This window comes from Mobula hypostoma, chromosome X1, assembly GCF_963921235.1.
Source record: "Mobula hypostoma chromosome X1, sMobHyp1.1, whole genome shotgun sequence".
In the NCBI taxonomy this organism is placed as follows: Eukaryota; Metazoa; Chordata; class Chondrichthyes; order Myliobatiformes; family Myliobatidae; genus Mobula; species Mobula hypostoma.
The window spans coordinates 33,922,821-33,941,709 of record NC_086128.1 but is presented as its reverse complement, the minus strand read 5'-3'; the positions used below and the strand labels follow the sequence as shown (position 1 = coordinate 33,941,709).

General features: G+C 44.9%; 1 protein-coding gene across 2 annotated transcripts in view; it reads right to left on the bottom strand.

Moving 5' to 3' along the window:
• The window catches only part of LOC134340603 (2',3'-cyclic-nucleotide 3'-phosphodiesterase-like), a 31,100-nt gene extending 20,710 nt beyond the window's left edge, over window positions 1-10,390 (bottom strand). The window contains exon 1 of one of the 2 annotated variants that reach the window (XM_063038039.1): window positions 9,952-10,390. In XM_063038039.1, coding sequence (XP_062894109.1) covers window positions 9,952-10,375 — 424 coding nt within the window. In that variant the 5' untranslated portion in view covers window positions 10,376-10,390. The remainder of the gene's footprint in view (window positions 1-9,951) is intronic. The other variant, XM_063038038.1, reaches the window with a different exon arrangement.
• Window positions 10,391-18,889: the final 8,499 nt, after the last annotated feature.

Genomic DNA, 18,889 nt, shown 5'->3' with positions numbered 1-18,889 from the left:
GAAATCGACCCCGTATCCACCACCTACACTGGCCGCTCGTTCCACACTCACCAGCCTCTGAGTGAAGAAATTCCCCCTCATGTTCCCCTTAAACATTCCACCTTTCACTTTTAACCCCTGACCTCTAGTTCTTGTTTCACCCAGCCTCATTGGAAAAACCCTATCTTTAGCCCTCATAATTTTGTATACCTCTATCAAATCTCCCTTCATTCTCCTACACTCCAGGGAATAAAGTTCTAACCTATTGAACCTTTCCCGATAACCATATAACAATTACAGCACGGAAACAGGCCATCTCGACCCTTCTAGTCCATGCTGAACGCTTACTCTCACCTAGTCCCACCCACCTGCACTCAGCCCATAACCCTCCATTCCTTTCCTGTCCATATAGCTATCTAATTTAACTTTAAATGACAATATCGAACCTGCCTCAACCACTTCTGCTGGAAGCTCATTCCACACAGCTACCACTCTCTGAGTAAAGAAGTTCCCCCTCATGTTACCCCTAAACTTTTGCCCTTTAACTCTCAACTCATGTCCTCTTGTTTGAATCTCCCCCATTCTCAATGGAAAACGCCTATCCACGTCAACTCTATCTATAACTCAGGTCCTGGGTCCTGGCAACATCCTTGTAAATTTTCTCTGCATTCTTTCAATCTTATTGATATCTTTCCTGTAGGTAGCTGACCAAAACTGCACACAATACCCCAAATTAGGCCTCACTGGTGTCTTATACAATTTCAACATAACATCCCAACTCCTGTACTCAGTACTTTGATTTATGAAGGCCAATATGCCAAAAGCTTTCTTTTTGACCCCATCTACCTGTGACGCCACTTTCAAGGAATTAGGAATCTGTATTCTCAGATCCCTCTGCTCTACTTCACTCCTCAGTGCCCTACCATTTACCGTGCAAGTCCTACCCTGGTTTGTACTCCTAAAGTGCAAAACCATGAACTCTCCCCTCAATCTCTCTGCTCCAAGGAAAATAATCCCACCTTTCCCAAACTAACTCTGTTGGAGAAAAACTGGGATTGCTTAAATTCCTTATTCCATTGTGATAAATCCCCTCTGCATCCTCTCAAGAACCTTCACAACCTTGCCAGCTAGCAGCTGCAGTTTACCCAGAGTTTTGGAAAAGATTATGAGGACACGCTGTCCCCTTTTATTGTTATTTAGTAAAGCATGCATTAAGAAATGATACAATGTTTTTCCAGAATGTTATCACAGAAACACATGACAAACTGACTTAAAAACTGACAAAAACCACATAATTATAACATACAGTTACAACAGTGCAAAGCAATACCATAATTTGATAAAGAACAGACCATGGCACGATAAAAAAATCTCAAAGTCTCTCGAAAGTCCCAACATCTCACCCAGACGGTGAACCTCCAACGCTGCAAACTTGCTGATGCAGCATCCCGGAAGCAGCCAACCACAGTCCGACTCAGAGTCCGTCCAAAAACTCCGAGCCTCTGACACCAAGCACCGAGCACCATCTCTGCCAAGCGCTTCAACCCCGGCCCCAGCCACAGGCAATACACAAAGCCGAGGAATTGGGGCCTTCCCCTCCGGAGATTCTCAATCACACAGTAGCAACGGCAGCGAAGCAGGCATTTCAGAAGTTACTCCAGGTGTTCCTCTGCGCTTCTCACATCCGTCTCCATCAAATCAGGATTGTGCACGGCCCCCTAGCTATACATACGATATCAATTCGGAATGGCCGCGCGCGCTGCGTCGCGTCGCCATCTTCTCCTCCCTCCTATTATCCTCAATCCTTCCATTAATGAATCCCTGGGTCCCATATGTTCTGCTAAGCATTCTCTCAAACCTTCACTGCTCACCTCCTGGATTCTTGTCTGACATTTCAGAGGGGAGATGCTGAATATTTTATTCCCTAGCACCCACAGTCACGACAATGGTATGAAGTGGGAACATTACTTAATAGCTACAACAGATGTACCAAACTTCTTAAAGAAAGAGAAACAAAAGTCTGCCCTTTAGATAGTAAATTGTTAGATTAAGAACCACCAATATAATATGCTGGCCAGGGGATTTCAGACTCCAAACACTTTCACAAAACTGCCAGTTAAATATGACCTATCAGGATGCACATTTTACAGTTCTGGTTTCTGGTTTCCACGCCCTTCAATGCATGAAACTAAGGTGGTTACAGAAATGGATGCATCTGTAGTCTGGTTAAAACAATCAATTTCACTTCAACCTTGAAAAAGTTTGCCTATCTTTAAAACATGCCAACACCTTCACAACTGCTCACAGATGGTGGTGTATTAAAATCTCAAGGTCTGTTATACAAAAGTTGAATACATAGATCAACATTTTAAAATTCATTAATTTGCAAAAGATGCTTGGCTTTTTGCTTTTTAATTTGAATGAGTCTAGAGAGCTGGTTGTCAATATCTCACTTAGAAGGTTACTGGCAAATAATGGGAAGTTGCCAGGGGAACTTTATGTGTGGGAGCTCTGGGCTCAGGGGACACTACACTGGGAGACAGCAGCGTGCTGCTTGAACAGCTTCTTATCAAGTGACCTTAACGGCTCACACAGAAAACACCGCAATAAATAAATTCCATTCAACCAATCAAATGAAATGTCCATGAAGGTAGCTTACATGTAAATTAAAGTGCAAATGAAACTGCCAAGTTAAAACTTCACAACATTGAGCTTCAGTTTTCTGAATTCCTTCCATAGGGCGCACAGCCATTATTAAAGGCAGTTTCATCACATTATTTTTATCTTCACACAGCCTTAGGAATTGGGACATTAAGTCTTTTTTCAGTCAGCTAATAAAATGGTGCACCCCGAAAGCTCCTTTGTTGAGCTGGGTTGTTAATGGATTCGGGGTGGACCTCTTGACTGGATCAAGATGACTGCTCAGAGCTGGAGTGCTAAGACAATGAAAACACAACACCCAAACCAGCTGGGTCAGAGTGAAGGGAAAATTATACACTTTTTTTTTTGCAAGAAAACACAATTAGAACAAGAAACACAAAGCCCATTTCAATGCAAAGTGCTCAAATTGTTCGATGTTTCTAAACCTTAGTGATTAGGGTTTTTCAGGCAAGTCCAAGAACAGAATGGTTGGTGGGAAGTAACTTTTGTACCTCCTGCCCGACAGAAGCTGTAAGAAGATACATGGTCAGAAAAGTAGGGATCTTTGAAGATCGATGTTGCCTTCTTGAAGTACTACCAATGGTGGGCAGGGATGTACCTGCGATGTATTGGGTTGGGTCCGGTACTCTCTGCAGCTTCTTACATTTGTGCACGTTCATATTGCTGTACCAAATCATAGTGCAGTCAGGGTACTTCCAAAATTACATCTGTTGGAAGTATGTTAAGAGATTTTGACAATTAGCCGAACCTCCTTAACCTTCAAAGAAAGTAAAGATGCTGGCATGCTTTCCTTATTATTGCACCTATGTGCTGGGCCCAGGTCAAGTCATCAAAAATGCTAACACCCAGAACTCCTTCCACTGCCGGCTCTCCAATACAGACTCACACACACTCGCCCTCCTTCTCCTTCCTGAAGTCAACAATCAGCTGACCTGCTGAGTTTATAAATATGCTCTTGTTATTTTGTTCAAGACTTGTTCTTGCATTTATTTATCTGTTAAAGATTAGGATAAGCGCATATGTCAACATGACTACGAGACATTGCACACTGCCAAGTGCAAACATTATCTCCAGGTTGCGCGAGCATAAAGAGTCGCGTTAATAAGATTAGATTCAAGCCACCAAAACTGCCACATGGAAAGTACCAGATGGCTCAGAGCAGCCATTGATACCTGGAAATAACAGATGAATGGTCTATGCATTACGCCATTAGACATCCTGGAAACCATGGCATTTTGTACCACTGAAACACAGATGGGGGCACAGTGAACAGGGACAGGGTAGTGCAGTGGATGTGATCTACATGGATTTTAGTAAGGCATTTGACAAGGTTCCACACGGTAGGTTTATTCAGAAAGTTAGAAGGCATGGGATCCAGGGAAGTTTGGCCAGGTGGATTCAGAATTGGCTTGCCTGCAGAAGGCAGAGGGTGGTGGTGGAGGGAGTACATCCAGATTGGAGGATTGTGACTAGTGGTGTCCCACAAGGATCGGTTCTGGGACCTCTACTTTTCGTGATTTTTATTAATGACCTGGATGTAGGGGTAGAATGGTGGGTTGGCAAGTTTGCAGACACACAAAGGTTGGTGGTGTTGTAGATAGTGTAGAGGATTGTCAAAGATTGCAGAGACACATTGATAGGATGCAGAAGTGGGCTGAGAAGTGGCAGATGGAGTTCAACCTGGAGAAATGTGAGTTGGTACACTTTGGAAGGACAAACTCCAAGGCAGAGTACAAAGTAAATGGCAGGATACTTGGTAGTGTGGAGGAGCAGAGGGATCTCGGGGTACATGTCCACAGATCCCTGAAAGTTGCCTCACAGGTAGATAGGGTAGTTAAGAAAGCTTATGAGGTGTTAGCTTTCATAAGTCGAGGGATAGAGTTTAAGAGTTGCGAGGTAATGATGCAGCTCTATAAAACTCAGGTTAGGCCACACTTGGAGTACTGTGTCCAGTTCTGGTCGCCTCACTATAGGAAGGATGTGGAAGCATTGGAAAGGGTACAGAGGAGATTTACCAGGATGCTGCCTGGTTTAGAGAGTATGCATTATGATCAGAGATTAAGGGAGCTAGGGCTTTACTCTTTGCAGAGAAGAAGGATGAGCGTAGACATGATAGAGGTGTACAAGATAATAAGAGGAATAGATAGAGTGGATAGCCAGCGCCTCTTCCCCAGGGCACCACTGCTCAATACAAGAGGACATGGCTTTAAGGTAAGGGGTGGGAAGTTCAAAGGGGATATTAGAGGAAGGTTTTTTACTCAGAGAGTGGTTGGTGCGAGGAATACACTGCCTGAATCAGTGGTGGAGGCAGATACACTAGTGAAATTCAAGAGACTACTAGACAGTTATATGGAGGAATTTAAGGTGGGGGGTTATATGGGAGGCAGGGTTTAAGGGTCAGCACAACATTATGGGCCAAAGGGCCTGTAATGTGCAGTACTGTTCTATGTTCTATGAATGAAAGGGATTCTGTGGCAGCCCAATGGTGTTGTAGTCAGGCATAGTTGTTCTTTAGGTTTGTAGCAACGGTTTTGAGCAGTGTGGAATGTTAAGGGTGAGGTTAGGGTTTATGGACAGGGATGGGGGGGGCGGTGGTTGGAGGTCAGGAGTAGTAAATGAAGAGTCAGTGGCAAAAGCCGGCGTTTAGAGTCCAGGTCGGAGCGTTCCACACTTGAAGGTTAGCAATCCCCGAGGTCAGGCCAGCAACCACAGAGAAGACCTGTGATGCACAGTTTTGGTGACTCTGGGTCAGAGGTCTGGTGAATCTTACCCCCACCCCCACCCCAATCCACCAAGGTTAACAGGATCAGAGATCCGTGCGAGTCCAGAAGGTCAAACCCATGATTGGCAAGTTCTGAGGTTGACACACAGAGGTTAAATTCTGGAGGGCAAAGCCAAAGATCAAAGTACAGAGCTCAGCCAGCCCAAAGTAGACGTCCAAAGGTCGGAGCCAAAGTCGGTTTGTCCGGAGGCAAGAAGCCTGATGTCTGCAAGGTCTGGAGGTCTAGAGGTAGCCTGTCCTGGAGTTGGAGGTTTGTCTATGTGAGAGTATGTAGGTGGGTGTGTGAGAGGGAAAGGAGCTTGTTTTTTAGTTGTTGCTGCTGTTTTGAGTTGTTCTGCTGAATGCATGATGACACTTGCGGGCTGCCCCCAGCACATCTTTGGGTATGTTGATTATTAACACAAACATTTCACCGTATGTTTTGATGCACATGTGATAAATAAATCTGAACTCTTGCAACACAGGAGGTTCCAAACCAGCACTTTGCCACCTAGGCACTCAACCATTGCCACGGGCACATCTGATCTGTCAGTCATACCTGTGATGTACTGTCTTCGTATCTTGAAGCACAAAGCCCAATGCATTTAGGTTTGGGGGACTCTTCCAGCTGGTCTCTTTTGCACGTTTGGTTGGCCTGAAACATCTACAGCATCAGAGTCAAGAGCTGCTTTCCTGAATTGGGTGCAATTCTCCAGTTGTGGCCAAACCAATGTTTTATGAAGATTTAACATTACATTCGTACTTTGTATTCAGTGTCGCTCTTGAAAATTTCCCCATTCATTAGATTCTCAAAATGATCAAGGCTCCCAGATGAAGTAACAACTCAGCATCTTTAATATATCAAAATACAGTTTACAGAAACATCATCAAAAATATATCAGCCATGATGGAATGGCAGAACAGACTCGCGGGGCCAAAAGGCCTGATTCTGTTCCTATGTCTTATGACATCAAGCCACAAAAGATATCAGAGCAGTAATTATTGTCAAAGAATGGTGGAACAGAAGGAAGAAGTTTAACCCTTCAAACCTGTTTACTACACAATGAGATCATGGCTGACTTGAGAGCTCATCTCATGTTCCCAATTCATCTCCATATCCTTCAGTGGCTTTGGTTTATAAAGGGCATCAATGTAATCACTAAGCTAGCTTCAACTGCCATTTTCAGTGAACTAGTTCCAAACGTCCACCATTTTTTAACATGGAAAATGATCTTTTAACTTCATTCCTTTGAGGCAAGACCCTAACTTTTAGACTCATACCACTTCATGCTGAATCTTCCAACCAGCAGAACAAGTCTCTCTTGCAATCCCTTCAATATCTCCACATCATAACATCCCTCAACCTCCTAAACCCCAAGGAATACAATCCAAGTTCAAGTTATTTGTACTTTGCATTCACTGTTGTCCCTTCAAATCTATCTGCTGAATTCCTCAATTCTCCAGGCATGCTTTAAACAGTACTTTATATAATTGTAGATATTAAACAGTACCTTAAAAAAGGGAAAGTGACATAATGCTCACAAAGCTGGGCTGTTGAAGGCACAACTGGTGATGAAAATAAAGGAAAATCTGCAAATTCCAGAAATCTGAAATAAAAACAAGTGCTGGAAACACTCAGCATTTGTGGGAAAAGAAACACAGCAAAAGGTTAAGTCTGTTTCTTTGACACAAGAGATTCTGCAGATGCTGGAAATCCAGAGCAACACTCACTAAATGCTGGAGGAACTCAGCAGGTCCGGTAGCATTTATGGAATGGAATGAACAGTCGATGTTTCAGGCCGAGAGCCATCTTCAGGACTGGGAGGAGTACAAGCTGCTTCCTCCTTGTTCTGGCTTCTTCCCCCTTCCTTTCCAGTCCTGATAAAGGGTATCAGCCCAAATCGTGGACTGCTTATTCCTCTCTATCAGTGCTGCCTGACCTGCTGAGTTCCTCTAGCATTTTGAATCTGCTTTTTTAACAGACACTGTCTGCTCCATCAAGTGTTTCAATATTTTCTGTTTTTGGTAGCACCACTGCCAACAATGACATGCCTAACATCAGAGCTGGTCAAAAGGCTAAATTCAGGAGTGTGTAGATACTGGGAAAAGGGTTTAGGCTGGAGGAGATTACAGAGACAGGGAGGGAAATTTCCATGGCAGTGGCAAAGGACCTTGAAAACCAGGGGCAGAATTTCAAAACAAAAGAAGTACATACCAGGAGACAGCACGGGCTGGGAAATACAGAGAACGGAGCTAAACAGTTGCTGACTCAACAGAGAACTCAGGACAAGTTTTCAATTATTCCAAGTTTACAGTAGGTAGAATGAGGAATGTCAAAATGTTTTATAATGGTTAACTCGAAAGGTAATGAGCCACAACAGTATCCACAGCAGGCAAGGGAGTGTAGGGGTGTGGAATTTTGCAACATAACAAAAGTAACTATTTTTAAAAATTATAAAATTGCAAATGCTGGAAATCTGAAATAAAAACAGAACACTTTGGCAATACTTTGCAGGTCAGGCAGCATCTGTGGAATGAGAATTGCAGACCTGAGACGTTAGCCCCGTTTCTCTCTCCCCATATGCTGCCTGATTTGATGAGTGTCAAAGAATTTTCTGCTTTGACAAATACAAGTCAAAGCGGAGTCTCACAGAGTGGCGTAAACACGCTGCCTGACACTCGTGTTGATCAGGAGTAACACAAAGGTTGTACACAGTCCAACCTAGTGTCAGACAGTTGCCACTGACAGGGGGGCAGTCAGCAGGTGGGAATCAGAATAAAGATAGCAGAGGGTCAGGCAACAGGTCCATCATTAAAGACCCTCACCATCTTAGACATGTCCCTTTTGCATTACTACAAGGTACAGGAGCCTGAAGACACACTTGCAACGTTTTAGGAACAGCTGCTTCCCCTCTGCCATGAGATTTTGGAATGGTCCATGAACACTACCTCATTATGTCTTTTGAGCTATTTATTTTAGTAACTTACTTAAGCCACAGAAGCAGAATTAGGCTACTTGAACCATCAAGTTTGCTCTGCCATTCCATCATGGCCAAGTTATTATCCTTCTCAACCCCATTTTCACACCTTCTCCCCATAACTTTTGACATCCTGAGTACTCAAGAACCTATCAATCTCCTTTTAAATATGCCCAGTGACTTGGCCTCCTCAGTTGTCTGTGGCAATGAATTCCACAGATTCACCACCCTCTGGCTAAAGAAATTCCTCCTCATCTCTGTTCTAAATGGACATCCCACAATTCTGAGGCTGTGCCCTCTGCTCCTCGACTCCCCCATTATAGGAAACACCCTCTCCACATCCACTCTATCTAGGCCTTTCACCACCGGCAGCCAAACAGTTATTCCCACTCTGCCTCCTGCCAGTCAGCCAATCTTTTACCTATGCTAATATCTTTCCAGTAATACCATGTGCTTCTGGCTTGTTTAACAGCCTCGTGTGCGGCACCATGTCAAAAGCCTTCTGAAAATCCAAGTAAACAATATCCACTAAGTTTCTTTATCTATCGCGCCTATTATTTCCTCAAGAATATACATATACATAGAGAGGGGGTGGGAAGAGGCGAGGAGGGGGAGAGCCTAAGACTTTTGCAGTGTATTGTATTTGTCAGCGCGGGGTGGAGATTGAGTTTGTAAATCTGGCGGAGCACAAAAGATGTTGGGAATGGTGAGGGTGTAGCACCGTGAGACAGGTGGCGGGGATTAGCACGAGTGCAGACACACCCAGCCCTGAAACCCCAGGCAAGGACATTTCGTTCCAAACAATTGGTTACTGATCGTTACAGAATGTCTCTTTGGTGCTTCCCGCTCCCCTTCCCGCTCCGCTTCCCGCTCCCCTTCCCCTTTTCCCAACCATGATTCCCCTCTCCCTGCCCCGTTCCCACTCTCATTTCACAATAGAGACCCATATCAGAATCAAGTTTATCATCACTCACATACGAAATGAAATTTGTTTTTTTTGTGGCAGCAGTACAGTGCAATACATAAAATTACGACAGTACTGTGCAAATGTCCAAGGCGTCCTAGCTCTATATTTTATAAATATATACACACACACACCTAAGACTTTTGCACAGTACTAAATGCATTGCATTGCACTGTTCTGCGACCGCAAAACAACTTTTTTTTCCCACAACATGTCTTAGTGACAATAAACATGATTCTAAGTCAAAGTCGAGACCTTGCATCAGAACTGAGCTTTGGTCTGCTGAATCCATTTAGTTGGAATAAAGACATAGGACGTAGATTCCTGTTGACAGCCAACGGCTGGGCTAAACACTTGTTAATGTAAACACAAGTCTACTTTCCGAATGCCTTGGAGAATGATTGGAGAAAGAACCGAGAGCTACGGATTTGATGGAAATACGTTAACGGGCATCAACAAATATAAACAAAACAATCATACGTCAAATAATAGTAAAAACTGAGCAACAAAACGACGGAGCTGTGGCAATGCTGACAGAGAACAACGCGCCACACGGAGCAGGGCTCTCGATGAAGTTAACGGGCCCGCTCGCCCAGCTCCGCACTCACCGCGCTGCAGATCCCACGTTGCATCTGCCGTCCGCTTCGCCACAACGAAATCGAAACCAGCCCGCGCGGCCCCGACGCCCCTCGCAATCCGAGCGTGCGCGGCCCCGAACCGGGCCGCTGCTCCAGAAACTGGAGGGGCTTGTGGCCACGCCAATCGGAGATAAGAGCGCGCGCGCTCCCGCTGCAGCCCCTGCCCCCCACCCCCCGCCGACGCTCCGCGGAGGACCGCAGACGCGGCCTCGCTCTCAGGAAGCTTGCACGTGCTGAGGGCGCGCTCTCCAGCCCGGATAATGGTCATCCTCTTGGGGTGCACCCCCGATCCGGACAAGTTGCAGAATGTGCACGCCACTCCACAGGGTTTGTTTTCAAACCCAGAAAAAAGCGCACACCCTTTTCCCGGAATAATGCGCGCGCCCCGGCTCATTGCAACACCTAACGTGTAACGCCCACCTCTTCCTTTCGGGGACGGGTGGTGGTGAAGCGAGATCTACCGCTCCAGAGAGCTGTAATCTGGCCAAACCCGCAGTGGGTGATTGCATCCCCGACAATGCGCCAGGAAAGGCTGAGCTATTTTGTGAAATGGCTGGACAATTCTAACACCCCTTCATGTGTGTATCCTGGACATTGCCGCCAACACAATTTGAAAAACAAATCGATGAAACGTTAATCACCCAGTCTGCCCCGGAATGCTTTTCCCAATTTGAAGAATATCCCCACGAATTGAATCCCATCCCCCCCCCGCCATTTATTCTATGTGCAACACCACTAGCTTGAATCGTCGTTTGCTTTGACATTTCACTGAGAATCCAAGCAACTTGTCGGGTATCTTGTTGGACCAGTCTGATCCCAAGTAACGCATTACTTTTCTTAAGGCCCCCATGCCCATTGAGTAGACTTCAGTTTCATAATGTAAAGCTGAATTGAAAGGAAATCAGAAGCAAGCATACTGAGACCCATAAGTTCACAGGGCAGAGGGTGAGGGACTGGTAATGAAATAGTTACAGAGGCATTGATGTGTCATGGGATTGATTGCTTGGAGAGCTGTGGTACACAAAGAAGAAACAATGTTTATTTTCCTGTGGCCAGCTGCCACGTGCAGTTGAAGCTGAGGGATAAGATGTTTGAAAACAAACGTGCAAAGCGGTACCTGTTTTAAAATGCAAACAACAGGAATTCTGCAGATGCTGGAAATTCAAGCAACACACATCAAAGTTGCTGGTGAACGCAGCAGGCCAGGCAGCATCTCTTCCTAGAGATGCTGCATTCACCAGCAACTTTGAAGCAGTACCTGTGATGCTTTGGCACCTGTCAGTGGTTAACCAATCAATCTCCGAGGACTGGACAATCCAATCAACCAGTCAGGCAAAGTGCAGGGCCAAACTGGGTACTCCCAAGGAAATAGATAGCTCAGGGATAAAGTAGTCTGATCTGCTAGGTGGAGGTCAATACAGGGAGGACTTATTTGATTTATAAGACACAGGAGCAGAAATAGGTCATTCGACCCATTGAGTCTGCACAATCATTCAATCATGGCTGATTTATTTCCCTCCTTTCTCAACCCTATTTTCCTGCCTTCTCCGAAGAAACCTTAACTGCTTTATCAAGCAAGATCCTATCAATCACCGCCTTAATCACACCCAATGACTTGGCCATCAACACTCTAGTGGCAGCAAATTCCACAGATTCACCACCCTCTGACTGAAATACATTCTCGCCCTCTCACTTCTAAAGGGACATCTGTTTACTCTGAGGCTGTGCCCTCTCATCCTAGGCTCTCCCACTAATGGAAACATCCTCCCCACGTCCAATCTATCATGGTCTTTCAGTATTCGGTAAGTTTCAATGAGATACCCCCCCTCCCCCACCAATTCTTCTGAACTCCATCAAGTACCAGCCCAGACATTAACTCTTCTATTCCTGGGACGATCCTTGTGAATCTCCCTGGGACCTTCTCCAGGTCCAGGGACCAATACAAGCAATTAGGTAGCTCAATCCATATGAATAGATAAATACAATGTAGTGTTAGAACCTTTCTAGGATTAAATAAAATTAATTGCTGTAGATAAACTTGATGGCTTAAAACTGTAGGTACCTCAACTAAACCTTCAGATCCAGGATAGATATTGGTCAACCAAAGGCATTGTCTTTCTTTGACTAGAAGTGAAATAGGTGAACTGCAGGGTTGCACAGAGGCTATCCGCAGTTTTCAGTACACTCTTTGTGGAGTTTGCACATTCTCCCTATGACTACGTGGGATTCCTCCAGGAGCTCTGCTTTTCCTCCTACATCTCAAGGACATGTTAATTGTTAGTTTAAGTGCCGCTAGGCAGGTGTGTGGTGCGGGTCAGCAGGAGGTGTTGATGGGTGTGTGTGAGAAAATATGCTGCAGTATACTGTATTAAGCAGGGGAATTGAACTGACGGGGTGCTCTGCTAGTTGACACAGACTTGTCGGGCCAAATAGCCTCATTCCAATTTCATAATGACTAATGTAAACACCATGGTAGGCCATGGATCTGTGTGGATTCACATTTCAGTCATTGTATCATTGGTTGTCCACTAGGGGACAATAAACTTAACAGTTGGGAATAGTGAATTCTTGTTTCTGCAGCACAGCAGAGAGGTGGGAGGAGCATTAGTAAGTAGAAGTGAGGCAAAGGGTTGGTCCCAGGCAGCGAAACTCTGTAACAGGCTGAACTGGCCCGAGCCACAAACTGTAGACTAAAGCGAACTCATGCCTAGATACTAACCTAACAACACCTTCATAAAACTCCAGAACAGAAGCTTACCATTGAACATACAAGGTAAAAACAGAACTGCATACAGCTCATGTAGAACATAGGTGCTGAAGTTTGACAATGGAAAAGGCTTACCTTACTCTATATATACACAGCGCTTGCACGGTGGAGATAGTGAGGAAAAGTAGATAAAAATAATACAAGAATAATGAAAACTTTGAATTGGGGAGCATTCATTCTTGGTCAAGTGTCTCTGCTGCTGATGACACCTTGTAATAAAGAGAAAGTTTGTTTGGAAAGTAAACACCAGACTCCCTGTGAACTCTTTCTGAATACTTCATCTCTATGTTAAAGAGTGAACCCCCTATTTTTAGACAGTGGATCCTGGTTCTAGATCCTCCCATGAAAGTGTGCTCAGAACATGTATGTGGTCTGGTGCTTAAGAGACAGATTTCTGAGCATCCACAAGAGGTCAGACCAAGAGGATTTGAGTCCAAAGAGCTTACCATTTCATCATTGGAATAAATGCTATGAAGGGTGAGTTTGTCTGGACCAAGGGTTAATGAAAACTTCCAAAACTGAGATTCTGAGTCACACTCATGTCACAGTAAGTGTCCAACCATCTGCTGAGATCATGGGCAGCAAGACAGAATAACTGACAGATACTGAACCACACTGGAACTAACATTAGGTAAACCTGCCAAACGAGTTTAATGTTACGTTTGCTAATTTCAAGAGTTCCTCTCAAAACAACATTCTGTGTGAAATAATTACAAGCTTAACAAAATCAGACCATTCACAGACATTAAAAAACGTAAACAAGATTAAAACAGGGGCATGACTATGGGCTACATAGATAGAAACATAGAAACATAGAAAATAGGTGCAGGAGTAGGCCATTCGGCCCTTCGAGCCTGCACCGCCATTTATTATGATCATGGCTGATCATCCAACTCAGAACCCAGCCTTCCCTCCATACCCCCTGACCCCTGTAGCCACAAGGGCCATATCTAACTTCCTTTTAAACATAGCTAATGAACTGGCCTCAACAGTTTGCTGTGGCAGAGAATTCCACAGATTCACCACTCTCTGTGTGAAGAAGTTTTTCCTAATCTCGGTCCTAAAAGGCTTCCCCTCTATCCTCAAACTGTGACCCCTCGTTCTGGACATCCCCAACATCGGGAACAATCTTCCCGCATCTAGCCTGTCCAATCCCTTTAGGATCTTATACGTTTCAATCAGATCCCCCCTCAATCTTCTAAATTCCAACGAGTACAAGCCCAGTTCATCCAGTCTTTCTTCATATGAAAGACCTGCCATCCCAGGAATCAATCTGGTGAACCTTCTTTGTACTCCCTCTATGGCAAAGATGTCTTTCCTCAGATTAGAGGACCAAAACTGCACACAATACTCCAGGTGTGGTCTCACCAAGGCCTTGTACAACTGCAGTAGTACCTCCCTGCTCCTGTACTCGAATCCTCTCGCTATAAATGCCAGCATACCGTTCGCCTTTTTCACCGCCTGCTGTACCTGCATGCCCACTTTCAATGACTGGTGTATAATGACACCCAGGTCTCGTTGCACCTCCCCTTTTCCTAATCGGTCACCATTCAGATAATAATCTGTTTTCCTATTTTTGCCACCAAAGTGGATAACTTCACATTTATCCACATTAAATTGCATCTGCCATGAGTTTGCCCACTCACCCAACCTATCCAAGTCACCCTGCATCCTCTTAGCATCCTCCTCACTGCTAACACTGCCACCCAGCTTCGTGTCATCCGCAAACTTGGAGATGCTGCATTTAATTCCCTCATCCAAGTCATTAATATATATTGTAAACAACTGGGGTCCCAGCACTGAGCCTTGCGGTACCCCACTAGTCACCGCCTGCCATTCTGAAAAGGTCCCGTTTATTCCCACTCTTTGCTTCCTGTCTGCTAACCAATTCTCCACCCACACCAATACCTTACCCCCAATACCGTGTGCTTTAAGTTTACACACTAATCTCCTGTGTGGGACCTTGTCAAAAGCCTTTTGAAAATCCAAATATACCACATCCACTGGTTCTCCCCTATCCACTCTACTAGTTACATCCTCAAAAAATTCTATGAGATTCGTCAGACATGATTTTCCTTTCACAAATCCATGCTGACTTTGTCCGATCATTTCACCGCTTTCCAAATGTGCTGTTATCACATCCTTGATAACTGACTCCAGCAGTTTCCCCACCACCGACGTTAGGCTAACCGGCCTATAATTCCCCGGTTTCTCTCTCCCTCCTTTTTTAAAAAGTGGGGTTACATTAGCCACCCTCCAATCCTCAGGAACTAGTCCAGAATCTAACGAGTTTTGAAAAATTATCACTAATGCATCCACTATTTCTTGGTCTACTTCCTTAAGCACTCTGGGATGCAGACCATCTGGCCCTGGGGATTTATCTGCCTTCAATCCCTTCAATTTACCTAACACCACTTCCCTACTAACATGCATTTCGCTCAGTTCCTCCATCTCACTGGACCCTCTGTCCCTTACTATTTCTGGAAGATTATTTATGTCCTCAGTGAAGACAGAACCAAAGTAATTATTCAATTGGTCTGCCATGTCCTTGCTCCCCATAATCAATTCACCTGATAGATACTTTATTGATCCAAAAGGAAATTACAAAGCCACAGTAGCATCACAAGTGCACAGTTATACAAATATTAGAAGAGAATTATAAAGAATTACAAAAGTTACCCAAACACTCTTAACAGGAGGGGGTCATCACTTCCCTGGCTATAGGTTGATTCATTATAGAGCCTAATGGCCGAGGGTAAGAATGACCTCATATCGCACTCTTTGGAGCAGCACAGTTGTCTTAGTCTAGTACCAAAAATGCTCCACTATTCAGCAAAGATGGCATGCAGAGGGTGAGAAACATTGTCCAGAATTGCCAGGATTTTCCGTAGGGTCCTTTGTTCTACCACAGCCTCCAGTGTGTCCAGTTTGACTCCTATAACAGAGCCAGCCTTTCTAATCAGTTTATTGAGCCTGTTGGCATCACCCGTGTTGATGCCATTGCCCCAGCACACCACCGCATAGAAAATTGTACTGGAGACAACAGACTGGTAGAACATGTGAAGGAGAGGCCTGCTTACTCCAAAGGATCTCACTCTCCTCAGGAAGTAGAGGTGACTCTGGTCCTCTTGTACACAGCCTCTGTGTTGGTGCTCCACTCAAGTCTATCATCCAGGTGCACCCCCAGGTACTTGTAGGTCCTTACCACATCCACGTCCTCACGGTCAATAGTACAGGGAGCAGTGCAGGCTTAGTCTTCCTAAAGTCCATCACCATCTCATTTGTCTCACTGATGTTGAGCTGTTGATGATTCAGCTTGCACCAATAGACAAAGTCCTCCACCTGGCTCTGTATTCATCCTCCATCCTCCCTTTATACATCCAACTACTGCTGAGTCATCAGAGAATTTCTGCAGATGACATGACTCAGTGTTGTATCTAAAGTCTGAGGTACACAGGATAAACTGGAAGGGAGCCAATACAGTCCCCTGTGGGGCCCCAGTGCTGTTATAGCAATGTCTGACACACAGCTCTGAAGCCACACATACTGTGGTCTGCCAGTCAGGAAGTCCATTATCCAGGATACAATGGAAGTACCAACCTGCATTGAATGGAGCTTCTCCCCCAGCAATGAGGGCTGTAAGGTATTGAAGGCACTTGAGAAATCAAAAACCATATTCCCACAGTGCTGCCCTGCTTATCCAAATGGGAGTAGGCTCTGTTCAGCAGGTAGATGACAGCATCGTCGACTCCAATGTAGGCAAACTGCAGGGAATCAAGGGCTGATCTGACCAGGGGTCAGAGGTGAGCCAGGACAAATCTCTCTAAGGTTTTCATGATGTGTGAGGTCAGGGCCACTGGAAGGTAGTCATTCAAGACTCTTGCTTGGCCCTTCTTGGGTCTGATGAAAGGTATGTTGTGGGGCCTTTGGAATACGGAGGCTTGGGGCAATTTCATCCAGTGTCTGACAGAAGAGATAAAAACACCTCCAGAGTCACTCTCTCCAGACACATCTGAGTGGAAATCGGCCAGTTACCATCTTCACACCCACTACCCACATAGAAAGACCAAGTGGGTGGGGTGCTAATCAGTAGCACAGGTATCAAATGCAGCCTGGGCTGTGTAAGATATGGGTATAGAGTCATAGGAAAGTACAGCACAAAAACAGGCCCTTCGGTCCATCTAGACTGTGCCGAATCATTTAAACTGCCTACTCCCATCGACCGGCACCGGGACCATAGCCCTCCGTACCCCTACCATCCATGTACCTATCCAAACTTCTCTTAAACATTGAAATCAAGCTCACATGCACCATTTGCGCTGGCAGCTCGTTCCACACTCTCACAACCCTCTGAGTGAAGAAGTTTCCTCTCATGTTTTCCCTTAAATTTCACCTTTTACCCTTAACCCATGACCTCTAGTTGTAGTCACACCCACCCAACCTCAGTGGAAAAAGCCTGCTTGCATTTACCCTATCTATACCCCTCATGTCATGAACAGAGCAAGCACAAAAAGAGAAATAATGTATGAGATCATGAAAAGGCAACATAACTTCATTGGACATGTGATTAGGAAAGAGGAGTTAGAATGCACGGTAATTATGGGAAAGACTGAAAGGAAGAAAGCAAGAGGAAGGCAAAGACAAATGATGATGGAGACAGCAGCCAGAGAACTGGAAATGAATACCAATGAATTGATCCACTTGACCCGAAACAGGAGTGTGTGGGCCACGGCAGTCAAAGCTCAAACTGGGCACGGCACCTGATGATGATGATGATACCCTCATAATTTTGTATATTCTTTATATCACAAATAGACACAAGTTATTTGCCGCAAAGGGGGGCATGCAATGAGAAGCACCACAGTAGTGTAGCGGTTAGCGCAACGTTTTTACAGCTTGGGTCGTTAGCGGAGTTCGGAGTTCAATTCTGGCGCTGTTCTGTAAAGAGTATCTGTACATCCTCCCCATGGAATGCGTGGGTTCTCTTCAGGTCTTCTGCTTTCCTCCCTCAGTCCAATGGCATACTGGGCAGGTTAATTGACCATTGTGAATTGTCCCGTGATTAGCTTAGAGTAAACCGGGTTTGTCAGGGGATGCTGAGACAGTGTGGCTCAAAAGGCTGGAAGGGCCCACTCTGTGCTGTATCACTAAATAACTAAAATCACTGAGTTCAAAAGGGCTAAAAAGCAACTTATTCAATCTGGTGCTTTGAATAAAGCCTCTTCTACATCAGCAAGACCAAATGTAGATTGGGGGACAGCTTTGTTGAGTACCTTTGCTCTGCCCACCGCAAAAGGCAGAATTTCTCATTTCCATTCCAATGTGTCTGTCCATGGCCTCCTCTACTGCCACAATGAAGCCAAACTCTGGTTGGAGGAGCAACATCAATTTCCCAAACTTCCGGTATTTCTCCACCCTTCCTCCTTTTTTTCCATTCTCCATTCTTACTCCCCTCTCACCCCTTCTCTTCTCCTGACCTGCCCATCACCTCCCTTTGGTTCCCCTCTTCCTTCCCTTTCTTCCATGGTCCACTGTCCTCTCCTATTAGATTTCTTCTTCTTCACCTATCCCCTCCCAGCTTCTTCCCTCATCCCCCTGCCTCACCCACATTCCCTCTCACCTGGTTTCACCTATCACCTACCAGCCTGTAATCCTTCTCCTCCTCCATCTTCTTATTCTGGCTTCTGCCCCCTTCCTCTCCAGTCCTGATGAAAAGTTGACTGTCTACTCCCCTCCATAGACACTGCCTGACTTGCCAAGTTTCTCCAGCATTGTGTGTGTGTGTGTTAGTCTGGATTTCCAGCATCTGCAGAATCTCTTCTGTTTATTACATTGTTCAGTCCAAGCCTTGTGAGAATCACCCATAACTCTAGTGTCACAAAATTAAGATCACAGGGGGAAGGAAAAACACCAAAATCTTCTTTGCTGAAGGACTTACAGAGTCAGTTATGTTTTTATGATGTTGAATAATCATAAAAACATAACTGGTTAACAAAACAATTTATTAAATGAGCTAAATTTAAAGTTGAGCTTCAAACTTGTGTCTCTTTATCAATAGTCCAGAACTTTGGCTGTTATCCATGTACTACTGTGCCATTGCAGCCCTGGCATCATTCACAGTGAGCCTGATCACGTGGAAAT